Source organism: Numenius arquata, chromosome Z, assembly GCF_964106895.1.
Source record: "Numenius arquata chromosome Z, bNumArq3.hap1.1, whole genome shotgun sequence".
In the NCBI taxonomy this organism is placed as follows: domain Eukaryota; kingdom Metazoa; phylum Chordata; class Aves; order Charadriiformes; family Scolopacidae; genus Numenius; species Numenius arquata.
The window spans coordinates 74,164,454-74,189,535 of record NC_133616.1 but is presented as its reverse complement, the minus strand read 5'-3'; the positions used below and the strand labels follow the sequence as shown (position 1 = coordinate 74,189,535).

The following is a 25,082-nucleotide window of genomic DNA, read 5'->3' as shown; positions in this document are numbered from 1 at the left end:
TCTTAATGATGGCAAAATTGCCATTCGGGTGCCATTGCAGAGAAACAAGCCACTTAAGCACACTGCTGGGAGGGAACTTTTTCCCCTAGCATGCTCCTAAGCAGCACCCACTTATATCACATCCTGGATAACCTCTGCTTACGTCTTGTCTTTTTACAGATTTTAAGAAGGAGAATATAACCAGTAAGTAGACTGCTCCAGGCTCTATGCTTCTAGAGGTGGGCATGATATTCTTTCTTGAAGATGCAGCTTGCACAGCATTTTTGTGTTTTGCTCTTGTCCTGGCTGGCCTGATTCAGGTTATTACCAGGGAATGCCTGAACTTCCTCATCCAAGGCATGGGAAAACACATTTTCAGCTCTTCATGGCTTGGGGAGAACATGGGCTGGCAACTGTTGAAGGTGTTTACAGAGGCATGTGGCTTTTAGGTGGTACCCTTCCCTCCAGCTCTTCCCTCTTCTTTCTACCCGTTGCTTCTAGTTTTGCCTTACCCATATTTAGTATTTCTGATACTACTACTGAGATCATCCTAGCCTTATATGCTGTTACTGACTTATGTCAGGCTAGCCTTGCAAGACTTTATTACCCCCAAATCCCCAGTACTGTCCTCCAAACATCTCTGAAGTCTGACCATTTCTCGTGTGAACCCCACACAACCAATGGTGAGACACGGCCATCCCCCACAGCGCTGCTGTGACTTCTGTTGGCCTCTTGCTCTGCTGATGGTCACAGCTGAAATGTGCACGTCCAGTTCTTCCAACTGAGATGCAACTGCAGTTTAAAACTCAGCCATGGAACTTGTCTCGTAGGAAAAGGAAGAACAGTGCCTCCCTTCTGCCATGCTTCTGAGCAGGCAAGGTCTGCAGATTTGGCAGGCAGCTTCTGCATTGAGAGAGAAAGTGAAAAAGGTAAAATTGAGAATTTTGGGGCATTTTCTTTCATGGGAAGGCCCTGGCTCCACTTGTGCCGGCCAAGGCCCAGGCACCCAGGGCTGTGCACCTGGGAGACAAATGCTTTAGCACCCCGTGGGTTCTCCAGTGTTGCTGCCCAACACTTACAGCCCGCAGCTGCAGCCATACCCTCCCTGGGGAAAGGAGCACAAATGTGGGATGCCAGCAGATGAGTGGCACATTCATGGGATGGTTTCGCCTCCCCTTGAATATTTGCAAGTTCAGGACATGGTCTCTGTCTCCTGTGTAAATGTCTGACCTTTTTGTTCAGCTTTCACAGCATTTTCCAAGGGTGACATTGCACAAATTTGCACTATTTGGTCATGAATGAGGGAGACATAACAGTAACGTTTTAGTGATATTTCCCCCTTTTTTACTTTAGAGCCAACGTTATGTGCACAAAGGTCTGGGGAGCATGAACTGAACCGTTTTCTGGCTTGCCCAGAATAGCTTTGAAGGTATTCATTAAAGCCCAGTTGGACCACCTTTATGTATTCATTGTAGCAAGACCATGTATGAGAGCATCTGTATTTTCCAGGCCACCAAGGACTCAGAGGTGTTTCCTTAGTGTTGCTGTTGCTCCTAAAGCTCTCCACATTGCTCCTTCAAGGTGCACACTGATGTTTATTTCAGATCTGTGCAAAAGTTTTTTTTTCATGTTGGTTACTAGCTCAGTCATGAGGCAGGTTTCAGGCATTGCTTTCCTTGCCTTTGAATGTGAGACATTTAAAACGCTGACCTCAAACACACAGCTATGTTCTTGGGCAGTTTAAGATTGCACACTTTTGCAGAGCTACAGGTGCCGGTCATGTAGGGGCTGTTAGCTTGTTGCAGATGTGAGGCATAACTTGGTAGCTTATGTATCAGTCAAAGAAGTCCAAGTCAGAGCACTTTACTTTGCATTCGTCATGGGTTAAGTGCACTTCTGAAGTCCATGGCCATTCCTATACTGAGGTGTGTGCATGCCTTGGGCTACAGGAACTTCATCCTGTGTTTGAGCTCACTCACCTGGAACAATGTCATGGTAGTGTTTCTGCTTACCCATGTGAAAGTTCAGAAAGCTAAGGTTCTATGAAAGACCCATAACTCAATCCTGAGTGCAGTAGGTTATGCAAAAAGAAAAGAGCAGTCATCGTGATGCATTTACTATGTTCCTCCTGCGGGAGAATCAGGACAACCTTAAATTAAAACACTTCACCTTTGTCCCAAACTTGGATCAAAACTTATACAAAGCTTTCATGAAGCTGAAAAAGATTTGCTTAAAAAAAAAATCATTATTTTACAACAGATAGGTTTCTTCCTGGTTTTCTTTTTCTGAGCTGCAAGTTTAAGAACACAATAGAAAATAAAATGACAACGGTGTTTGCTGGCTTGTTAATTTATCTAACAAGGTTAATAATACAATGGACCCTAATGCATGTCATCAGCCAGAATGCTAGTCCCTGGTCAGCAAAGTTTACATAAGATTAGCTAGCATATGTTAAAGTGTGCAAGGCTGCATCTCCTCTCTTGTCTTCCTGCTTCATAGATTATGCCAGCATGCATTAAAATCTCCTATGAGGAGAGGCGGTGCCTACATTTATATTTTGGGAACATATTTCTGCAGTAAAAATCACCTCAATATTTTGTGCTTAATTTTTCTGCAGCTGGAGTAAGCCTTGTCTATGGAAAGTGAACTACACATTCTTCATTATAAAGAACATTATTTTATACTGATGCTATTCCCTCAGATCTGTAGTTTCCTTCAGTGCATGGTTTCCACACATGCTGGAAACCATAGGCTGTTTCCAAACATTCAGTCTAAGAGGACAAGTACTGAACAGAGGCAGGGAAGAGGGATACCACAGTGGGACTTCATGAGTCCCAGCCCTTACTCACCTACCCCAGGAACATGGATGTCTTCCTGTTAGTGCCCCTGTAAGAGAGGAGGCTGGGGATCATGCAACCAGTGCTGCAATCTGCTTTCCACCATGGTTTGGCATGGGTGGCTTCACTGTGGTTCTGCTCTGCACTTTCTGCGTGGAAGTGCTGTGAACTGGGTAGATGCAGTGCAAGCATTGCAGGCGCATGGCTCATTTGCTCGATCTGAAAGACTGCCAGTTCCCTCTGTGGAATTTTACCAGATTTGATTGTATGTGTTGAGCTCAAAATCCACTTAAGTCTGAACAGGAGGCTAAGCAGTTCCCTGCCTGTAGTTGTCTGGTCCTTTTATGTGCTTCAGATATGTTGCTAATTGCCACATGGTCTCATGTAATGACATGAAGTTTACTTTTGTGCATCTCCTCTGCAGGACTTGGTCTGAGATGCTTTGACCCCGTGTGTTTGTTTTTCCCTCCGCAGGGACATGCTACAGTGGCAATGGCCAGTTTTACCAGGGTTGGGCCAACATCACAGCCTCCGGCATTCCCTGCCAGAGGTGGAGTGACCAGGTGCGCATCAATGTGAGACCCACCAAATGGAAATCCATGCTCGAGATCTGCTTTTCCAGAGTTTTCTAGAGCTGGGCAGCCCACTCCCAGTGGCAGGTCTGAGCAGGGGATATGTTGCCTTCATTCTTGAGTTCACTGGTGTTTCACATCCTCTTCATATTTCAATCTGCAAGCTCCCCTTCTCATGGCAAGATGCATTCTCTGTCATTCTGGAAGGCTACTGAAAGGCCGTTTTACCTCTACCTTTCATTACTCCTTTGTTTTGTTTGATTTTGTTTTGCTAATACCAGCAGGAAAAATTATATCGCAACGCTAATCCAATTTGTTTCCTCCCCCAAGGTTCCCCACTTGCATAGGAGGACTCCTCAGGTTTTCCCTGAGCTGTCTGATGCCGAGAATTATTGCCGCAATCCAGGAGGTGAGAATGAACGTCCCTGGTGCTACACAAAGGACCCATCCGTGACCTGGGAATACTGCAGCGTGTCTCCCTGTGAAGATGGTAGGCAACGGCAATGTATGATTTCTGCCACTGTGGTTATTTTGGGGCCATGGAAGGTGTTTGCATCCCGAGTGCTCATGGCCACACATGGTCTTTTCTGTCTTCTGGATTTGGCCAGTCCTGGTTCTTCTCGTAGATTCACTCAGCAGCTTTAACCAGAAGATGTAACATGCACTTTAAAGATAGGAAAATGAAGACAGGCAGATAAAGCACCTTGCCCTAGATTATACTATGGCCAAAGGATGAAATAAAATTTCCTGTGATATTGGGAAAAATGGATTTGCCACACTGTGTTTTGAGGAAAAGGTAGGGTTTGGGGCTGTTTTACAAAGTTGTTTTGCTTCTGGTGATTTTTTTTCTAATAATAAAAACCAGTTCTAACTACAACCAAATCTGAAAAAGATGGAAACAGTCTTTATGTTATTCCTTGTTCAAAGAACAGAACCATTTTTGAAACATGTTTCATCCAAGATGCACAGTTTCTGGATCTCAGTGTTTGAAAGTTAGGTGGCCTTAAAAAGAATGGTTTAAATTTCTTTCTGTTCTCAAGCATTGCATGTACCGATTAGCATTTTCTAGAATGTCTCAGAATGTCTCAGCTGGCTACCTGAATAATATTTTTTTTTCCTAAAAATACAGCCAAATGTATTTTACACTACTTTACCATATTGCTCCGTAAAGACACTGACATGCAAACTGTTGGAAGCACGGGGATATTTCAGGAAACTATCACTGTGTACTTACTTGGTCTTACACTCCTCCCTGCAGATTCCTTTTAGGACACATGATACATTGTGGTCCACATTCTAGACCATTGGTCTTTCCTACTGCAGACATTACTATATTTGAATACTGTTGAGACCGTCAGATGTGATGTCCCATCTGTAACTCTTGCAAATATTCCTTATGAAAATTATGTTCCCAGCTCAAGGGAAGCTGTGTCTTAGTCTTTACCAAATCCTGCGTTCTCACATTTAGCAAGCAAAAATGGGTTTTGCTTCCTGCAAACCAGGCTTCCCTAGTCTGGTCCACTTATGCAGTCATACGGTTGTATCTGTAATGTCAGTAATTCCCAGGACAGCAGACCGACTCTGTAAATAACTTAGAGAAAGCACTATAAACTAGCAGAGTCATAACCTTCTGATTTTGTTTGCATTACAGCATCATTATCACTAGGAACAAGAAAACCAAATAGAGAGACTCCAAATCTCCCCCCTCCTCCTCCCTTTTCCCCTACATACTCCATGACTGTTATCATCTCCATCATCTCCAGCTTTGCCCTGGTCATCATCTTTGGCATTGTCACCCTGGTTTGCTGCCGTCAGCGAAAGCAGTGGAAAAACAAAAAAAGGTAAACCTTGGGACGTAATTCAAGGCAACAAATGCTGCTTTGAAAGAGGGTTTTCCTGTTTCTGAGAGCATAGTCCTGCAAAATCCTGGTAGGGAGGGAGCAACCCTCCCTTTGCCCATGGCAGCCCAGTGCAAGCTCTGTCGAGTCCCTGTGCCAGGGCAGATGGTGGCCTGGTGATTGTTTTGGGCACATGGTGTGACACCTTGCAGCAAGGCTTTTTCAATAGCCCTGCTGCACCTTCCTTTTCCATCCTGGAAGAAACAACCCCTGGAGGAGATGCAGACAGTTATGTCATGTTTAAGGGCTGTGCACACACTGACCAAAAACTGCTCCATCATTTCAGAGAGTCAGAGACACCAACGCTCACCACTCTGCCCTCTGAACTTCTCCTGGACCGCCTGCACCCCAACCCGATGTACCAGCGGATGCCCCTTCTCCTCAATCCAAAATTGCTCAGCCTGGAGTATCCCAGGAACAATATTGAATATGTGAGAGATATTGGGGAAGGAGCATTTGGGAGAGTCTTCCAAGCAAGGTAAGTGGCCTGTGTGCGAGTCCTCTTTATCTGGAGATACTTGGGAAAACCTGGCAGTCAGGGAACTGCTTATCTGGGCACTGGAAATCATTCATTCGTTCATTCATTCATTCATTCATTCACTCACCCAAGCCAAAGTCGTATGCATATGTACCAAATGGTACACTCAGTCTTGAATAATTTTTTCTGTTGTCCACTGCTTTCTGTTTATATTTGTCAAACTTCTGTCACAAATGACTCTCCTCTCCAGTAGTTGTAATGTCTTACTCATATACCAAAATCTGGTGTAAAAGCTTAGCTAAATTTATCATCACTGTTTTTACCCAGAGTATTGCCTGTGACATGTGACCTATTGTGAAATTCTTGCATTTCCCAGTATTTATGAATTGTGTGGTGTCCTCCATTACAACGCCAACACTGGCCAATAATTACCACAGAGGGCAATGTGTCATGCTACAGTTAGGTCCTGATCCAGTTTCCATTTGATTCAGTGGCAAACCCAACCCAAACCAAAAATCCCCTAAAAACCCAACCCACTTAGGCCAAAAATTTTAAATTTTTTTGTGTCCTCTTTAGTTACTTATTATTTATTCTTGTTGCTTGTTTTAAATTTAAGGTATTACTTGAGATCCCAGTCTCACGGGAGGTGAGATCATGCACTTCTTCAAATGTGAAAAATGTTTCATTGAAAAACCCAGAGGTAAACCCAGTCCTGCCTAGACTGAGGTGGATGGATGGTATCTTGTTTGCCTTGACAGATTCCATAATTTCTGCAGGACCATCTTTGTCTAGTACTGGGCTCTTTGGAAAATTCCATCCCCAAATTCCTGAAGGGAAGTGGACAGATTGTCCAGTTTCATGTTTACTTAGGATGGTTTTCTTTGTCCTTTACAGTTAAGAAGCCTGGGATGTGGCTGATTTTGTAGCTGTGTCTGGAGTAGTGTATGATGACCTTAAAAAAATCCAGGGGAGTATCACAGTGTCACTATGGGCCAAGACGTGGCTGGTGGAACTGCTCCCATTGTCTCCAAAGACAAAGAACTCTCCTTGCAAAAAGCAGTCATAATTTGAGATACTTTTTATGTTTATAATTATGCTGTTGATTTATCTCCTGGGAAATGAGTTACTTGCAGGTTAAATGTGTTAGAGGTGGGAAACAGTTTCAATAGCGGTGATGGATTTTTTTTTCTAATGAAGGGATGCATTTTTTCTAATGGAAGCAATGCAGGCATACTTTTCTTTAATACAGAGAGAGCTAAAAATAACACAGTTTGAAGGGTGTGCAGTGGGAAAATCACACATGCTTAGCCTGTGATTGATTGTTAGCCTGGATGGCAAAGCTGAACACATCTGAGCCTGAAACAAGGACAAAACTGTAGAAGCTCTGGCACAGCTGTGCTCGGGGCCTTGGACACCAGCTGGTGCAGGGGCAGAGGGCAGCCCTTGTCCCAGCCTCAGCACAGCACTTGGGATGCCCTGCGGAGCATCACCTTCCTGCTTGTGTGGTGGGGGTCTTCACCACACTGTGGGTGAGCAAACAGGGAAGGTGGTCTTCCTCCAAGTGCCTCTTCAGCCTTGCTCTGGGAGCTTCAGTATAATTTAAGTGCTGCACAGACCTTTCTGAGCTGGAAATGACTCTCATCCACACTGAGCAGGACCTCTCAAAGAGCATTCAAATGCCACTGAAGCGCTGGGTTAAGCAAGTGCTAAGGTATCATAGAGACCTTTTCTGTGGATTTCATCCACACCAGTGCTGCAATTTCTTTTAATTAAACCTTTTTGCTAGTGTCAGTGGAAACCGTGAGAAAAAGAGGCACACACACATGCACACACACGAAAAAAAGCAATACATCCTCTCAGCCAGCTTTTGCAAAGTGGAGAGTACTATACACTGAGAAACTCCTGCTCTCATTGGCTCAGGGAAGGAGCCACAGAAATATTGCTTCTGAGGGGCTTCCTTATTTTTATTAATATCTATCAAAAGTTCCTCCAAGGCCTTATATTTCCAGGGAACATTTAAGCCACTGGCGTTTCTGTGCACCACTGGCAGATCAGCACAGACTGCTGATCCAGTAGCGCCAGCTGTGCATCCCTCCAGGTTACTAAAGCTATCAAAACTCAAATTATTGCCTTCCTGTCTCAGATGGATAAAATGTACTTGTCTGCGTGTCTTAAATGGACATCTTGAGCTAAGTTTAGCAACCATCTTACTTCTTTGGGTCTCATGTTTCTCCCTCTCCTGTAAACACAGCTCTGCTCCCAGTGCCAATGATGTCTTTGCCAGTTGGCTTGCTGTGAGTCCTGATTCAGTGTTTACTAACTCCTGGGTCAAGCAACATGTTAGGACAGGAAACGTCTGGCTATCATTTACCAGCTTCTCCTGAAAGGCTGCTGTATTCACTGGGGGCAGCTTCACACTGGAAAGGATGAGGAAGTAAGCAGTTACCCTAATACATGTCCTTAACACAAGATTCAGGACCTGGCTCAGGTCTCTCCCAACGGGGTCGTGATGACTGACTCAGGATCCTCTGCCCCTGGGAGGACCACGCTGGCCCCACATGCCACCCTGTGTGGTTCAGTGCAGACCAGCATACAAGTTTTCTCCCAGAGCTGGAACTGCATGGTCCAGGCTAAGCCTGAAGCCCAGGGTTGCCTAAAAGCCTGGATGTGGGATCTTTGTAGGCCAGTAGACCCCCACTGCAAAGGCAGTGTCATTGTCTCTGTAAGATACAAGGCTGTTCCTAAGGTGGGAGTCTCTCTGACAGAAGCCTCCTCATGTTCTTTCCAAGTGCAAAGGTTGTTTCTTTGACCTGCTGTCTCAAATGTAGCTGAAAAGCAGTGTGGATGTTAATTAAAAAAAACCACAACAAAACAAGCCCCTGCCAGTTCAGAGCACTCTTCTGCCCACATAAATATTTCCGTAAAGGGTAGGGTAAAGGTTTCTCTCCATCAGCCTTAGTAGAAGTTAGTTGCATCATTTAATGATCTAACAGAAGCTACCCAGCTGTGATGCTGAGGAAGATGGGAACAGGAAACAATCTCAAATACAGGTTCAAGCTGCTCCTCAGTTTTCTCACAGTTACTGCTCTGGAAAACAAACCTGATGGGAAACTTAAAAGCCAGGCACTCTCTGTAGGTAGGCTCAGGGCAAAATCCCCAATTGCACTGCTAGTTAGTTCTTTGAATGGCAGGCACCTAAAAGCCACTGCTGCTAGTGTTGCACAAAGCCATCAGTGGTGAAGGTGATGAGGACAGCTGTTGTCCATCCTGTGTACAAACAGTGGACATTTCTTATAAGCATTTAAATAATCACAAGAGAGGAAATGCAATGTAATTTCTGTTGATGCTTCCCAGTTCTAGAAGACTGGGAAGTATTTTCTAGAAAATATTCCACTTTCTGGCCCACTGCCTGAATTCTCCTGGTTAATTTCAGAAGCTTCCCATTGTTCCCCTGCAGATGTGCCATTATCCCTTTGTGCAAAGACTGTCTTCTGGGCACCAAAGTGGTCAACTTCAACAGCTCTCTGGCAAGACTGAAAACAGTATGACTGTTCCAAATCAGTGTGATTTTCCCAGGTCTGCTAAGATCTGGGCTGAAGTAGCAAATAAGTTACCAAGAGTGAAATTATTAGCTGTTGCCTGAAGGCCCGTTAAAAGGCTTCATGCAGCTTAATCTCATTTAAGTTACATTTAGTTTAGTTTACATTACAGGACTTCACTAAAGAATAGATGGATCGGTGTACTTCAGGCTTTAGCCTGGGGTGAGCTTCTCTTTCTGAAGCATGCAAGACAGAGCTGTGCCTGCCCCTGCTTTGGCACTGCAGTAGGTCTGCTAGCTAGTGATGAGTGGTAATCTACAATGAGGCTGTTTGGAAGAGATAAAGGCCCTCCTCTTTTTACTTCTAAATGCTCTACTGGTTTCTTCAGGTTGTTGCTGCTGACTTTCTTGAGTGCTGAGATTAGACAGCAGCTGGTAGGTGCTGGTACTTCTCCCCTCCTACTAGACTGAAAACTCCCTGCCAGCACAGAAAAAAAGGAAGATATTTTGCTGTAATGGAGGCAGTAACAGACAAGTGTGGAGTCTGCTCCTCTGCTCCGGCGTGCCAGACCTCCTCACCCAAGTGTCTCAGCTGTGATCTGGCCACCTGTGAGATTCCTTTCTCAGTGGGCACCCTGCCATCTTCTGACATTTGACATTTACAGCATCCAAGTGCATCTGTTACAACTGTCATGTGTCTGGAGTAGATGACAAGGAAACTGGAAGTTTGCTTTGGAAATCAGAAGCTCCTCTTGGGGCTACTGAGCAGTAAAATAACCTGGCATTTGAGCAACAGGAGGGCAGTTGGGCTGGTGTAGTAACACGACACGTAAATGGGCGCTGCTCTCCATGGGCTCTGACTGGCTACCTGTTAGGAGCATGTTTTAACTGCAGGACCCCTGGGAAGAGTTGGTGTGGGCAAAAAAATTGCATATTTAAGGTTTGGTGTGTGTTTGAAGAGTGGAAACTTACTCTTCTTTGGCAACAGCTACCGCTAAATACCTGGCAAGCTGATCTAATTAATCATTTTGAGGGTGCAGTGACCTGTGGATAAGAAAACAAAATGAGTCTGTGATTGCTCCAAGTCAGGAAGCTCAATTTCCTATGGATTTGTATCTCTAAGATCTAGCTAAAGATTCACCAGTGTATTCGCACGTGTATTCATGAATTACCTCGTTCTTCAGACAGGGCACATGTACGCCCTTTCCTTTCTGTCCTGTCACCTGTTTTCGCAAAACTTGCAGGAGCATCACAATTTCCTAGACCTCAGATCCACCACATTATATTCAGCTGAAATTAGCTAATGGGTTTATAACTTGTTGAATTACAGGCACACATACATGCCACACCCACACAGACAACAGTGGCAAAAAGCTATTTTCCTTACAAAACCAGGTGAACATACTTAGTGTAATTGCTATTTTCACTCTATTAGTAGCCAGACGTACCAATGCCACCATTGAGCAAGGTATGGGACAAGGCACAGTGAAAAGAGGCTCTTTCAACATTTTCATATAAAATAGGTTTATTTTTAACTCTGGTAAGCTCAGTCATTACACCCCAAAAGTGAATTGGTTGGACTGAAGAGTCCATTCTGCTCTCCACGAAGTTTCTGATGCGACCTCCAACTCAGGGAGAGGTTATTGCATACTAACCTGTTATTTCTCTTTCTCTTTACCAGTCATGGTAAAGAGTCTGTAAGAAGAAAGAGCAGGGGTCAAAAAAAGCTATACTGGATTTAGTGCCCCCCTGAACTAAATTATGTGTCTCTGCTATGCAGACAAGCATGAGAGGTGAGGATGGTCTTTCAGTTCCACCTTTTTTTTCTTTTTTTTTCTTTTCTTTTTGTCTGTCAGCCTCTTCTTTTGCACCATAAACAGAGCCTACATTTGGTGTGCGTGCATCCACGCCTCATGCTTTCTTCCCTCTCCCTGCAGGGCTCCAGGGCTGCTGCCGTATGAGCCTTTCACAATGGTGGCAGTGAAAATGCTGAAGGAGGAAGCGTCCGCCGACATGCAGGCCGACTTTCAGAGAGAGGCAGCCCTCATGGCAGAGTTTGACAATCCGAATATCGTCAAGCTTTTAGGTATCTGAATGTGGTGCCCATATACAGGGCACAACCTTCTGCAAATCTGCTGTGGGGTTGTTGGAGGCACAGGGGCAAACATACATGCATGATCAGAGCTTAATGCAAATGGAAATGCTGGTCTCTTTTGCAAGAGAAAATGCCTCTTGCAAAAGAGGTGAGATTTTCTAACTGCCATTGCATGCTCGGCTAAATTGTCCACCAGAACAAGTCTCAAAATATAAGTCTGATGCTGTTGTCTTAACAGGATGCTGCATCGTAATAAACCCTCCTCATCCTGCACTAAGTATACCGTTGACCATCTTGCTGCCTAGATCTGCTTCCAGTGTAATGACATTGGCACAGATGTCTTTACAGAGAAGGAATGAGCTTCCTGGAGCTGTGATTTATTTTGTGGGTACTTAAAAAAACCAGGCACAAGTCTTGTTAGTTTTATGGGTCCCACTCACTATTGTGATGTCTGAACACTCACCAGCATTAAAAAAACAAAATGAAACAAGTAAACAAAAAAAGCCAACCACAAAAATGGTCTCTTCCTTCCCTTCCTAGCTGAAAGGAAATCCTAGTTTATTGGGTTTTTTTGAAAGTCTCGGTGGCACATCTTGGCCAATAGGGCATTCTTCTGTGAAAGCTGCCAACCAGATTTTATTTCAGTAAATTTTTAGATTTTGACTGAAGTAGATGTTGTTAGCCATCACCTGGCAATCCTGCTCTGAGCTGTTGTATGCAGATCTGATCCCTGTTAACATGCAGCTGAGTTCTTAATTTATTCCAATAGGAAGCTCCACAAAATTTGGAAATAGATAAATCCCAGTTTTGGGAAAGCTGAGTTGATACTTTGGCCACAGAAAAGAAAAGCAGGAAATACCCCAAACTCAAATAAACATTGTGTTTATTGTCAACACATTTTAGGTCAGGAAAGGGCAAAGGTACAAGAACAAACTAGTTTCACATTGTGGGGGTGTGGGGAAAACAGCCATGTTGTTGAAGACAGCTTAGACGATAAAGCTCTCACATACACTCCTCATCCTTGTCAGATCCTGATTTTATCACTCTGGGAACAGCTATCTGTTTTTCCTCAAAGATACGAGTGTTAGGTCATCATCAAGAATTTCAGATTTCACAATAAGTTGGATCACCAATTGCTAAATAATGGCCCTAAGGAAGCAAAACACATACATTTTAAATGCTGAACTTTGCTGGCTGGCAATTTAATAACAGGCATGCAAATATTTTTGCCATATCACAGTATGCTCAGTGAAACTCGTGGGAGTGGGGTCCTGTACTGGTGCTGGCCCCCAGTAAAGCTGATGCAGGGCCAAGCATGTGCCCTTCAGTGGGACTAGCTTCTGCATCTGCCAGATGTGGAAAATCTCTCCTTTCTGATGTCTGTTTTTTCTTTGTCTTTTTTTCATTTTTGAGTATCAGTCATGCCAAAAGTAATTTCTGCAGAGTACATTTTTTGCATGAGCTGTTTAAAATGAGCTGTGAAAAACCCAGAAGTTGTAGTGGGAGAGTCTTTGCATTTCAAATATCCCACTGAACCTTTGAACATACCCCTTGTGATTACTCCTGAAGTCTTCCTGTATATGTGTAGCCCCTAGACACATATCAGTGTAAGTACAATAATTACAACAAACAAAAGAATTAAAAAATACTGCAATTGGAACTATAAACGTTACTTCCTGGAAGTATGTCCTTCCAGTTGCACTTGAGAAGAGGCAATACTTCTGTTAATGCCAACTCAACTGCCAGGACTGGGCTCTTAATTAAACATAGCTCCGAAAGTATAACTTTTTCCTGGGACGTCCAGACAAATCAGACAACTGCATGACTTGTTAGCAAATCCCACAGAGCTCAGCATGAGATCTCTGGTGGAGGAGCTTCAAAGAGAGAAAGGAATGCGTGTAAACTTGATGGTATTTGCATGCTTCACCTTTCTCTCTGTCCCTTCATGCATTCTTGAAAGCCTCCCCTTTGTGTAAGTATTTTTGGGTTTTTTTTGTTTTGCACAACAGAACCCGCTTTGCTCCCTGAATGACCTGCCTGGTGCATCTATCTTCTTCCAGGTGTGTGTGCTGTTGGGAAACCAATGTGCCTGCTGTTCGAGTACATGGCCTACGGGGATCTCAATGAGTACCTGCGTGACCGCTCGCCCCGCAACCTCTGCAGCCTGGTGCATGGCAGCCTGGATGCACGGACCCGCCTCCCCAACCCCTTGGCGCTATGCTGCACGAGCCAGCTCTGCATTGCCAAGCAGGTGGCTGCCGGCATGGCATACCTCTCTGAGCGCAAGTTTGTCCACCGGGATTTGGCTACCAGGAACTGCCTGGTGGGGGAGAACATGGTGGTCAAGATTGCCGATTTTGGTCTCTCGAGGAACATGTATTCGGCAGACTATTACAAAGCAAATGAGAATGATGCCATCCCCATCCGCTGGATGCCCCCTGAGTCCATTTTCTACAACCGCTACACCACAGAGTCTGACGTGTGGGCCTACGGGGTGGTGCTGTGGGAGATCTTCTCCTATGGCATGCAGCCCTACTATGGGATGGCTCATGAGGAGGTCATCTACTACGTGAGGGATGGGAACGTCCTCTCCTGCCCGGACAATTGTCCCCTGGAGCTCTACAACCTGATGCGTCTCTGCTGGAGCAAGCTGCCTGCTGACCGGCCAGGCTTTGCCAGCATCCACCGCATCTTGGAACGCATGTATGAGAGGGCTGTGGCCACCCCATCGGTCTAAGGGGTATACCCGGGGGGTCCCCTGTGTCCACCTGTCCAGACTGACTTGGAGTGGCACAAGCAGTGGCTCAAATAAAGCCCTGCTTTAGAGAGAGGAGAAATAGCGTGTTCCTCTGCCAAGCAAGAAGTGTGGACTGCAACCCCCTATGGTGGGCTATACCTCCGTGAAGGGACTATACCTCCCAAATCACAGGGCTGACCTCTGGCCACCAAGCCTGGACTCCTTGGGTTGGTGAGGGTACTGGCCATGCTAACTCAGTACCTACATTAGGCATTTCCAGGAGCACGGAGTTCCCCAGGGAAAGAAAACCAATGTCTCTCTGGTGGCATTTCCCTTCCTAACAGGTCCCTCCATGTCCTTCTGTATTTAGGCTCTTGGCTTTTACCTTTTTCACCTTTTTCTTCCCTTCCTTATATATTTTCAAGTATTATTTAAAACAAAACAAAACAAAAAAGATTGCAGAATTCAGTCTTTTTGGGGATATTTTTACTCTTTTATTTTTGCATACCATAAGCCACTTTCTTTTTCCTTTTAACTTCCACCTCCTCTTTGACACTCATGAACATAACACTGACGGAGTCAAAACAGGAGCCTGCAGGACTGCTGGCAGTCACCCGTATCTCATGGTACATGGATGAGCAAAATCCTGTTGAGTAGAGAGCCTTACGTTTTCAAAAGTAGGCAGTCCACAGTGAAGTTCATTTGACGTTCGTTAAGATCTCACCCAAAAGCTTGCCTCAAGCATTGCATCCTATCTTGCTTGCCTTTCCCTGCAACAAAACCATCTGGTGCTAAGGGAGAAATTCAGCCCAAAAGCCTTGTCATTCACCTGATAGGTCTCCAAGGCACATTTGTTTGACTCTGCTTGCAGTACGGTCCTCACTGCGCCGACAGCAGGGAGAAACGCAGCCCCTCTTGCAGAAATGTGGCAGGTTATGTAAGTTACTTCTCTTCATTTCCCTTCCTGTCTTTGCCTCCTATTTCTGGTTTTCCTTTCCTTACAGGAGCTCTTAACCCCTGTAAGCCGCAGAGCAACTTCTGCTGGCCACCTGCCCTTGTGCTGCAGTTTACAGGCACAGATGTAAGGAAGGTGGATGCCTGGCCTTCAGAGTGGCCTTCAGAGATAACCTGTGAGTTCGGAGAGGTGTCAAAAGGGAGAGTGGGCACTCCACATGAACTGCTGCAGGCTTTCCATCTGCAGGGTAAAGATGAGACTGCCTCAATTACATGTGATCCACAGCCTCCCTCCAAACGCCAAATGCCATTTCTCTATTAAAAGTTGTCGAAATTGTCATGGATACTTCAGTGCCAGAGAAAATTGTTTTCCTCTGAGGACAGGTTTTAGCTTTTAGTTCCTTGGGCAGTGAAGAGCAGTTGTCCCAGAGCTTCAGGGCTGATATGAAAAATAGCTGTAGGTAGGGAGGTGCATTATCCTTGCAGAGCAGGAGTGGCAGTGAGCGAGTGGTTGGTGTGGCTTCTGTAACTGGGACACAATGGTTGAGTCTATCCAAGAAGCAGCAGTGGAGAGCAGCCATCTGTAGGTTGGTTCAGAAACCAGCTTTGGTTTCTGAAAGGTAAGCTTGAAAAGCTGTGCCAACTGTTATGAAGATCAAAACTGGAAAGCATGTGCCTTCCTCTGCTATTTTCCTGTAATGTGATCTAATCTCTGCTACTTTGTAACTGTTTTTTCTTTTTTATCTTTTTTTTTTTAAAATAACCATAGCTCATTCTAGTTGTGGCCACAAGAGCGTAGCTTAGTGTTTTCAGACCACTGGTGTCAATTTCACTTGAAGCAAAGAGCTTGCAACTACTCAAAACAGTGGGAAGAAAAAGGAAGCTCTGCTTGGGCTGCAAAACACGGAAATGTTAAAAATGCTTTGGGTGAGCACAGTGAGCACACAATGACCCGTGCTGTCTCGCTCATTTAGCAGTCCTGCCATCATGCTACTATGACACAATAGTTTACTGAGGTCTGGATGCTAACCTCTCCTACCCTCCGAGAACCCCAAGCCCCTCACTTTAAATAAAATAATTGCTGGACAGACTTACATAGCTCTTGTTACCACATTATGTCCACCTTACAGTTCTCAGCACTACATTCTGTTAGGTTTTGTCAGCTACCTGGCTGTCTGCCCTGCTCTGCGGTGGGAGGGGTGAGGAGGAGAGTCTGGAGGGATGGGGGGTGAGCTGCACCCCCAGCTTCTTGGAGGTGCCCGAGGCCTCTGCCGAGCTGAGCTCCAGCACACAGCCCAGCAGTGGCTCCATCTCCGTAATGGAGGGTACGAGTTAAAAGCCTTGCAGTGCTCGTGGCAGCAGGAGACTTGTCACTCTCTTTAGAGAGGGCAGGGTCAGACCTTGTATGTGGGTAGCAGTGTGGGTCCGGGCACCCAGCACCTCCTCCTAATCTGGAAACTGTCTTACAACAGGCAAAGGATGCAAGGACGGGTTGTAAAATTTGCCTCACATGCTAATGTGATGAACACATCCATTTACAGTCCAAAGGACAGTCTGCCTTTCTGCCTTCTAGGATCCCAGTGCTGGCTTCAGTCGCTCGCTTTCCATTTCCCCCAGCCAGGCTGCTTTGAAACCATGATCGTGATTTTCTTCTTGTTTTCATGTGGGATGAAGTTAGATGCCTGTAATGTCGCGTGCTATGAAGGAGGTTCTCTCCCTTTCTTTGTGAAAGAGAGACTCCCACAGACTCAGAAGAGTAGCCCTTTTCATTGCACTTTTGTAGCCCAAATCCTTCTCTCAGTGACCCCATGTCCAGGTCAATGTGGGCCTGCAGTTATAAGAGAGTGGAAAATTTGGTTTTCTTTTGTCCAGCATTCCAGCCTTTGCATTACAACCATGCATTGAAATATGTGGTAGTGAGTGACTGCAGGTCAGGATGGAAAACACCTCCTGCATTGTAAGAGGAAAGATCATTTCAAGATCGACTCACAGAGAGGCTCTGCAGCGTGCTCTCCAAGGACGATAATCGCTTCTGCGTCGCAATCCAGCAGGAAGGCTTAGCACCTAAATGGTGATGTCCTTTGAGGATTAGATGGTAGACAGGCCTGCTGCCTTGGTGTGTAGCTGGATTGTACCCTGAGAATTTCCTCCTGTTGCACACTTTTCAGCTTGCTGAAAGGTGGAGCTTGAATTTCTTTCACGATTTGCCTTCTTTCACAGCTTTCTTTTCTCCTCCTTTTGTTTGAGACTTCTGCTTTCTTCAGTGTATGTTATATGGTGTGCTACTCCAGAGACTTCTAGACTTTTCTGTAAAACTATCACATAACTCAAATTATTTTGAATAGGAGTATACAGAGGGATTGTGAGAGAGTAGAAGAGAAAGGAAGGTATTTTTACTCAAAAATTCCTTTGGAAACAAAAATATTTTTCAGTCTCAAGTTTGGATTTGTAATTCATGCAGAGAAAGAGGATGAACCAAAAATGAACATTTTTGATGCTTCGGTTCCCATTCCCACTGATGGCAGTCAGTGGCACTGGATGAGAACCCTGAGGAGAAGAAGGGGATTTGCAGCACGTTTGATGTACCCATTCCTGCTGCAAGTGCCTTGCCTAGAGCATTTGCAGCACGTATCCAGCTTTATCCTCAATGACATACTGCGACAGTCTGATCAACCAAACACCACAGAAATCCTCTCATGTTCCTGTGACTCTATTTAACACTTGCATTTAAAATGCATGTTAAAAGCATAAATTCCATACTTGCTTAGACACTGCCTGCAACATGGTTAAATTTGGTTTAGAGGAATTACTTCTCAAACACTTTGTGGACTAAACTCAGCTGTCTGGTCTCATTTCTGCAAGGGTATATAATAATAATTATTCTGTGATTGTTTGTTATACATTTCAGAAATGATGGTTTTAAAGACATCCCAAGCAGAGATGTATATTTCTCATTATCCCAACCTGTGTAACTCATGTGTGCAATATTTTATAAAATAAAGAGGTATCAGAAAAGGATAGTACTGAATTTCACAGAATTTCACTGAATTTTTTAGAGTTGGAAGGGACCATATAGATCATCTGGTCCAACTCCCCTGCTGAAGCAGGATTGCTTAGAGAATGTACTCAGGACTGCATCCAGGCGGGTCTTGAAAATCCCCAGAGAAGGGGACTCCACAACCTCCCTGGGCAGCCTGTTCCAGGGCTCTGTCACCCTCACCGTGAAGAAATTCTTTCTCACATTCGAGTGGAACCTCCTATGTTCCAACTTGTGCCCGTTGCCCCTCGTCCTGTCACTGGGAACCACTGAAAAGAGTCTGGCTCCCTCCTCCTTCAACCCACCCTTGAGATACTTATAGGCATTGATAAGGTCTCCCCTCAGCCTTCTCTTCTCCAGGCTAAAGAGTCCCAGCTCTCTTAGCCTTTCTTCATAAGGGAGATGCTCCAATCCCTTAATCATCTTTGTTGCCCTTCGCTGGACTCTTTCCAGTAGTTCCCTATCCCTCTTGAATTGGGGAGTCCAGAACTGGATGCAATACTCCAGTTGTGGCCTCACCAGTGCAGAGTAGAGGGGGAGAATGACTTCCCTCGACCTACAAGCCACACTCTTCCCTATGCAGCCCAGGATTCCGTTGGCCTTCCTGGCCACAAGAGCACACTGCTTGCTCATTGTCATTTTGCTGTCTACCAGGACTCCCAGATCTTTCTCTTCGGAGCTTGGCTCCAGCAGGTCCGCGCCTAACCTGTATTGGTGCCTGACATTCTTCTTGCCCAGGTGTAGCACCTTACACTTTTCCCTGTTGAACCTCATGAGGTTCTTCCTTGCCCAGCTCTCCAGCCTGTCCAGGTCTCTCTGGATGGCAGCACGGCCCTCCGGGGTGTCAGCCACCCCACCCAACTTGGTATCATCAACAAACTTGCTGAGGATACACTCTGTCCCCTCGTCCAGGTCACTGATGAATATGTTGAACAGGACTGGACCAAGTATTGACCCCTGGGGGACACCACTGGTTACAGGCCTCCAGCTTGAACCTGTTCTATTAACCATTACCCTTTGGGTCCTGTCACACAGCGAGTTCTCAATCCACCTCACTGTCCCTTCATCCAGCCCACACTTCCTTAGTTTCCCAATCAGGATGCTATGGGAGACTGTGTCAAAAGCCTTGCTGAAGTCAAGGTAGATGACATCTGCTGCCCTCCCCTCATCCAACCAACCAGTTAGGGCATCATAGAAAGCTATCAGATTGGTCAAGCATGATTTACCCTTGGTAAACCCATGTTGCCCACTTCCAATAACCCTCTGCTCTTCAACTTGTTTGGAGATGACATCTAGAATGAGTCTCTCCATTACCTTCCCAGGGACGGAGGTGAGACTAACTGGTCTGTAGTTCCCAGGGTCCTCCTTCTTGCCCTTTTTGAAGACTGGTGTGATGTTGGCCTTCCTCCAGTCTTCTGGCACCTCTCCTGTTCTCCCTGACTTTTCAAATATGATAGAGAGTGGCCCAGCGATAACTTCTGCTAGCTCTCTCAGCACTCACGGGTGTATCCCATCTAGGCCCATGGACTTATGAATGTCCAGTTTGGCCAAGTGGTCCCAAACCTGGTCCTCTTCTACTGAAGAAAAAACTTCCTCTCTCTATACCCTCCCCCTGGCCTCCAAGGCCAGAGGTTCATGAGGGGCAGCCTTAGCAGTGAAGACTGAAGAAAAGAAGGCATTCAGCAACTCTGCCTTCTCCGTGTCTTCCACCACTAGGGTGCCCATCTCATTCCTCAGTGGGCCCACATTATCCCTAATCTTCCTTTTTCTGTTTACATACTGGAAAAAACCCTTTTTGTTGTTCTTAACTGTAGTGGCCAAGATGAGTTCAGCTTGAGCCTTGGCCCTTCTAATTTTCCCCCTGCATATCTTCACTGCTTCCTGGTATTTCTCCTTGCCTACCAGGCCCTTTTCCCGAAGATCATAAACCTTCTTTTTGTTCCTGAGCTCCAGCCAAAGCTCTCTATTTAGCCAGGCTGGTCTTCTTCCCTTCCTGCTTGATTTTTGGGACTTGGGTATGGCTCTTTCCTGCGCTTTTAAGAGTGCCTCCTTGAAGTGCGACCAGCCTTCCTGGGCACCTTTGCCCTTCAGGACTGTCTCCCAAGGGACACTTTCAACCATGCTCCTGAAGAGGCCAGAGTCTGCCCTTCGGAAGTCCAATGTGGCAGTTTTGCTGGCCCCTCGCCTTGCTTCAGCAAGAATTGAAAATTTTATCATTTCATGATCACTCTGTCCAAGACGACCTCCAACGTTTACATCCCCCACAAGACCTTCTGAATTAACTATCAGCAGGTCCAGTATGGCACTTTCCCTAGTCGGTTCCCTCACCAGCTGTGTTAGGAAGTTGTCTTCCATGCACTCCAAGAATCTCCAGGACTGTTGCCTCTCTGCTGTGTTGTATTTCCAGCAGATATCTGGGAAGTTGAAGTCCCCCATGAGTACAAGGGAGAGTGATCGTGAGGTCTCTGCCAGCTGCTTATAGAATATTTCATCAGTCTTTATATCCTGGTTTGGGGGTCTATAACAAACTCCCACCACAAGGTCTGCCTTATTGGTCTTCCCCTTGATTCTTATCCATAGGCACTCAACACTGTCATCATGTGTATTGCCAAGTTCTAGGCATACAATACTACTCTTAACATAAAGGGCCACCCCACCACCTCTCTTTCCTTTCCTGTCCCTTCTGAAGAGTTGATAGCCGTCAATCACAGCACTCCAGTTATGCAAGTCCTCCCACCACGTTTCTGTGATGGCGACTAGATCATAGTTTTCTTGCTGTACGATGGCCTCCAGCTCCTCCTGTTTGTTGCCCATGCTGCGTGCATTCATGTAGATGCACTTCAGCTGGGCTAATTGTCCCACTATTTTTCTGGGAGGGCAGGCACTAATTCCCACCTGTCCATGTGCAGACATTTCTGCAGTTACCATCTTATCACTACTCCTTATGTCTTCACAGCTGCATGTATCTTTCTCTCCCACATCGACTGCTGCAACAGGCTGCAAGGCCGCGCTGGCACCTTTACCCACTAGCACTCTACTCCTGGCACCACTTTAGTAACCCTGGTTCCAACCCCATCCCCCTTCAAATCTAGTTTAAAGCTCTCTCAATGAGCCCTGCTAATTCTTGTCCCAGTATCCTTTTTCCCCTTTGGGTTAGGCTTCCCCCACCTGCTGCCAGCATGCCTGGTGACCTGTAGATCAGCCTGTGATGAAAGAATCCAAAGTTCTGCCATTTACACCTGTCTTTTAGCCACGAATTGATCTGTTGAATCTTGCTTTTTATCCCTTCATCCATCCCTGTGACTGGTGGGATAGAAGAGAACACCACTTGTGTTCCTGATCCTTTGACCAATTGTCCCAGCGCTCTGAAGTCCTTTTTCATTGCCTTTTGGCTTCTGGTAGCTACCTCATCGTTGCCTACTTGAAATATCAGTAGTGGGTAATAATCTGAGGGCTGAACCAGGGAGTGAATTTTCCTCTGTATATCCTTAATCCTGGCCCCAGGGAGGCAGGTGACTTCCCTGTGGGACGGGTCTGGTCTACAGATTGGGCCCTCTGTTCCACTCAGAAGGGAGTCACCTATTACAATCACCTTTCTTTTTTTCTTGGTTGGTGAAGTCCTGAGGCAAGGGGGTGGGTGACTATTCCTGGGTGCCTCACTGGGTAGATCGTCCTCTCTGTTCTCATTTACCTCGTCCCCAAAATCCAGAACTCCGAACCTATTATACAAATGCTGCTGGGAAGGTGAGGGAGGCTGTTGGGGGTTCCGCCGGCCCCTCCAAGGAAGGACCAGCTTCCATTCCCCCCTTTCTATTATTATTACTATTATTTCTTATTACTATTATTATTATTACTATTATTATACTATTATTTCTATTATTATTACTAATTCTGATCTCTCTGTTCTCTTCCTCCTCCAGCAGTAGATTTGTTTCTGAAACAAGCTTTATTGCAGCTTTAATATCACGATGGTAATACGGCAAGCAATTGCAGTTATATCTTAGCCTATTATGTGTGCTTAAAGGCATGTTGTTCCGATGGGTCATACTGGGTGCTGTAGGGATACATTAAGAGACTATAGACTGACAGAGAAGCTTCAAGTGAGGAAACCAGTTGGATTACTCTGGAGGAGGCTGTTTTTCAGGACAGCCTCCAGGTCAGAGCAGGAGAGCGCTGGGCTCTCAGCGTGACGGGTCCCTGTCCTGACACTAATGATGTGAGGAGGAGAGAAAGAAGGTTGTTTTTACAGCAGCGTGGGTTGGAGTCCCGCGACCACTTTTCCAATGTGAAAGTTGTCTCTTGTAGACAGGAATGATGTCCATCTCCCTTCTGATATCTGCTGGGATTTGTGCCTGGATTCTGATCTCACACCTTGATGTGCTAGTAATAAAAGTGCGGTACAAAACCCAAAGAGAATTGAGTTTGCTGTCTGTACAACACAGTGGAGAACAGTTTGTCACTGGTGGGTTTATCTGAAAAGTCATAACTCCTTTTTCTGCACGTGATTCTTGAACGTGAACCCATTCAATAAGTCTATGGGAATTTTAGCTATTTTAAAATTCATGGCAAATATTTGAAAATCAGAACTGGGGAGCAAAACCAAACTTCCTGACTACAATTAACCAGGCAGTAGCCAGAAGTACATTCTTTCTTTTTTTCCCCTTTTGTCCAAATACAATGCAAAATGTTTTCTGCAAGCAGTCTTGCTTGAAATCTTAGAAAAAATAAGTGTTTTGTAAATATTATCTTTGCTGGGAAAGTTAATAATGAACTAGGAAAAGAGTTACTTTTTTGTTCTTTCAATCAAGGTGAATCATATTAAAAGGGGTGGCTCTTACATGCCAAGTTTTCTCAAGGCGCAAGGAGTGGAACCCTTATTTCCCATCACAAAACCAAGTGGTTTTTGAATCATTGGAGATGTGGTTTTTTTAGCCTGGGCTAAAAGTCTCTGACATCGTGGTGACGTGGGAGTTGCTGCCGCTCTCTGCTGCCGGCGTGGAGCTCTGAAGTAAATGTGAAACTGCTTTTCATATTTCATAAAGAAATCAGAGGCTGCCAGTGGTTCTCAAATGCAGGACTAGGATATTTTTCTTATCAGCATAAGAAAAAAAAGAAAAATCTTGCCAATTTACCGACTCCACCAAAGACATTGAAACCTGCCGTAATGGATCTCAACCTTGGGAGAGAAAGTATGGACTCATTCACTAGAAAATCTTTAGCAACTCACTTTTTTTTAAATACAGTCTTACTGTATGTAGCCAAAAGCATTCCCTAGAGGCAGCTGTCTGTGCTGCCAGTGCAGCAGCCAGCTCTAACTGTATAAAGGATAATATCTGAGGAGCTCAAAGCTGCCCTTAACGCCAGTACCTACAACTTTCCTCAACCCAGGAGGTAGTTGTCTGAGGTGAAGGTTGAACTTTATGCCACTGACATATTTCTGCGCTTACACAGCATCTTGTAGCGTCCTGCAAATTTAGGATTAATCATAGAATCATAGAATCATAGAATCGTAGAATGGCTAGAGTTGGAAAGGACCTTAAAGATCATCTAGTTCCAACCCCCCTGCCATGGGCAGGGACACCTCTCACTAGAGCAGGTTGCTCAAAGCCCCATCCAGCCTGGCCTTGAACACTTCCAGGGATGGGGCATCCACAACTTCCCTGGGCAACCTGTTCCAGTGCCTCACCACCCTCACTGTAAAGAATTTCTTCCTTATATCTAATCTATATCTCTTCTCTTCCAATTTAAAACCATTGCCCCTTGTCCTGTCACCACTCTTCCTGACAAAGAGTCCCTCTTCAGCTCTTCTGTAGGCTCCCTTCAGGTGTTGATAGGCTGTTATAAGGTCTCCCCGGAGCCTTCTCTTCTCCAGGCTGAACAACCCCAGCTCTCTCAGTCTGTCCTCATAGGAGAGGTGCTCCATCCCTCTGATCATTTTCGTGGCCCTCCGCTGGACTCGTTCCAACAGGTCCATGTCCTTTCTGTGTTGAGGACTCCAAAGCTGGACACAGTACTCCAGGAGGGGTCTCACAAGCGCAGAGTAGAGGGGCAGAATCACCTCGCGAGACCTGCTGGCCGCACTTCTCCTGATGCAGCCCAGGACACGGTTGGCTCTCTGGGCTGCCAGTGCACACTGCCTGCTCATGTTGAGCTTCTCATCCATAAGCACTCCCAAGTCCTTCTCCTCGGGGCTGCTCTCCAGCCATTCTCCACCCAACTTGTATTTGTGCCTGGGGTTGCCACAAGTAAGTAAATAAGAGGTTCATCACCAACTGATAGGATGTTTTATGACGGATTTGGACTAACATGCAATCAATTAATTAATTGATTATCTTTATTAAATAAGTATTTCATTCTGTCAGCTGGGATGCTTTAAATTTCATGCCATTTATAGGCTGATGTGTTTACTTTGACTGTGAGATAACCACACTATACATTTCTACTGGGCATGAGTGAACACGTTGAGGTATTTGCATGTTTATCATCTGCCCTCCCCTACGGCTCTTATGTAAAAGAGAAGTTACAGCTCAGGAGTTTATATAGGCTAGCAAACTTTAATGTAAACAAACAACTTAATGGAAGAGGGGATCTGTGCAGAAACGAGGAGAGCCGGATGAATGAATGGGGGTTATTCACTCGCCCGGACGGTGAGCTCATGCTGCGCTAAATTTAACTTCTTATTTAAAGCAGTGCTAACTTCATAGTAGTGACACTGGAGAACAGGCGGGCTTTGGTTACGGTGAAGGCAAGGAGCTTCCCGTGGCTGGCTGGGAGCAGGCGGGATGACACAGGATCTCTGCCTGGAAAGGGCAGCAGGGAACGGGGCGTTCTTCACCGGAGGAGTGTGCCGTTTTCCCAAGGGGTGCAATACCAGGCGTGCTCGCTCCTGGGCTGCCTTTACTCGGTCTTGGCTGGAATTTACTCCCAGCACCTTTGCTACCATTCCTCCTGCTCTGG

At 45.5% G+C, this 25,082-nt stretch overlaps 1 protein-coding gene across 3 annotated transcripts in view; it reads left to right on the top strand.

The window, feature by feature from the left end:
- MUSK (muscle associated receptor tyrosine kinase) overlaps window positions 1–14,134 on the top strand; it is a 54,468-nt gene extending 40,334 nt beyond the window's left edge. For 2 of the 3 annotated variants that reach the window (XM_074166351.1, XM_074166350.1), the window contains 4 exons: window positions 5,040–5,229; window positions 5,573–5,764; window positions 11,240–11,388; window positions 13,458–14,134. In XM_074166351.1, coding sequence (XP_074022452.1) covers window positions 5,040–5,229; window positions 5,573–5,764; window positions 11,240–11,388; window positions 13,458–14,134 — 1,208 coding nt within the window. Of the gene's footprint in view, window positions 1–159; window positions 184–3,290; window positions 3,380–3,718; window positions 3,879–5,039; window positions 5,230–5,572; window positions 5,765–11,239; window positions 11,389–13,457 lie in introns of all 3 variants that reach the window. The other variant, XM_074166349.1, reaches the window with a different exon arrangement.
- Window positions 14,135–25,082: the final 10,948 nt, after the last annotated feature.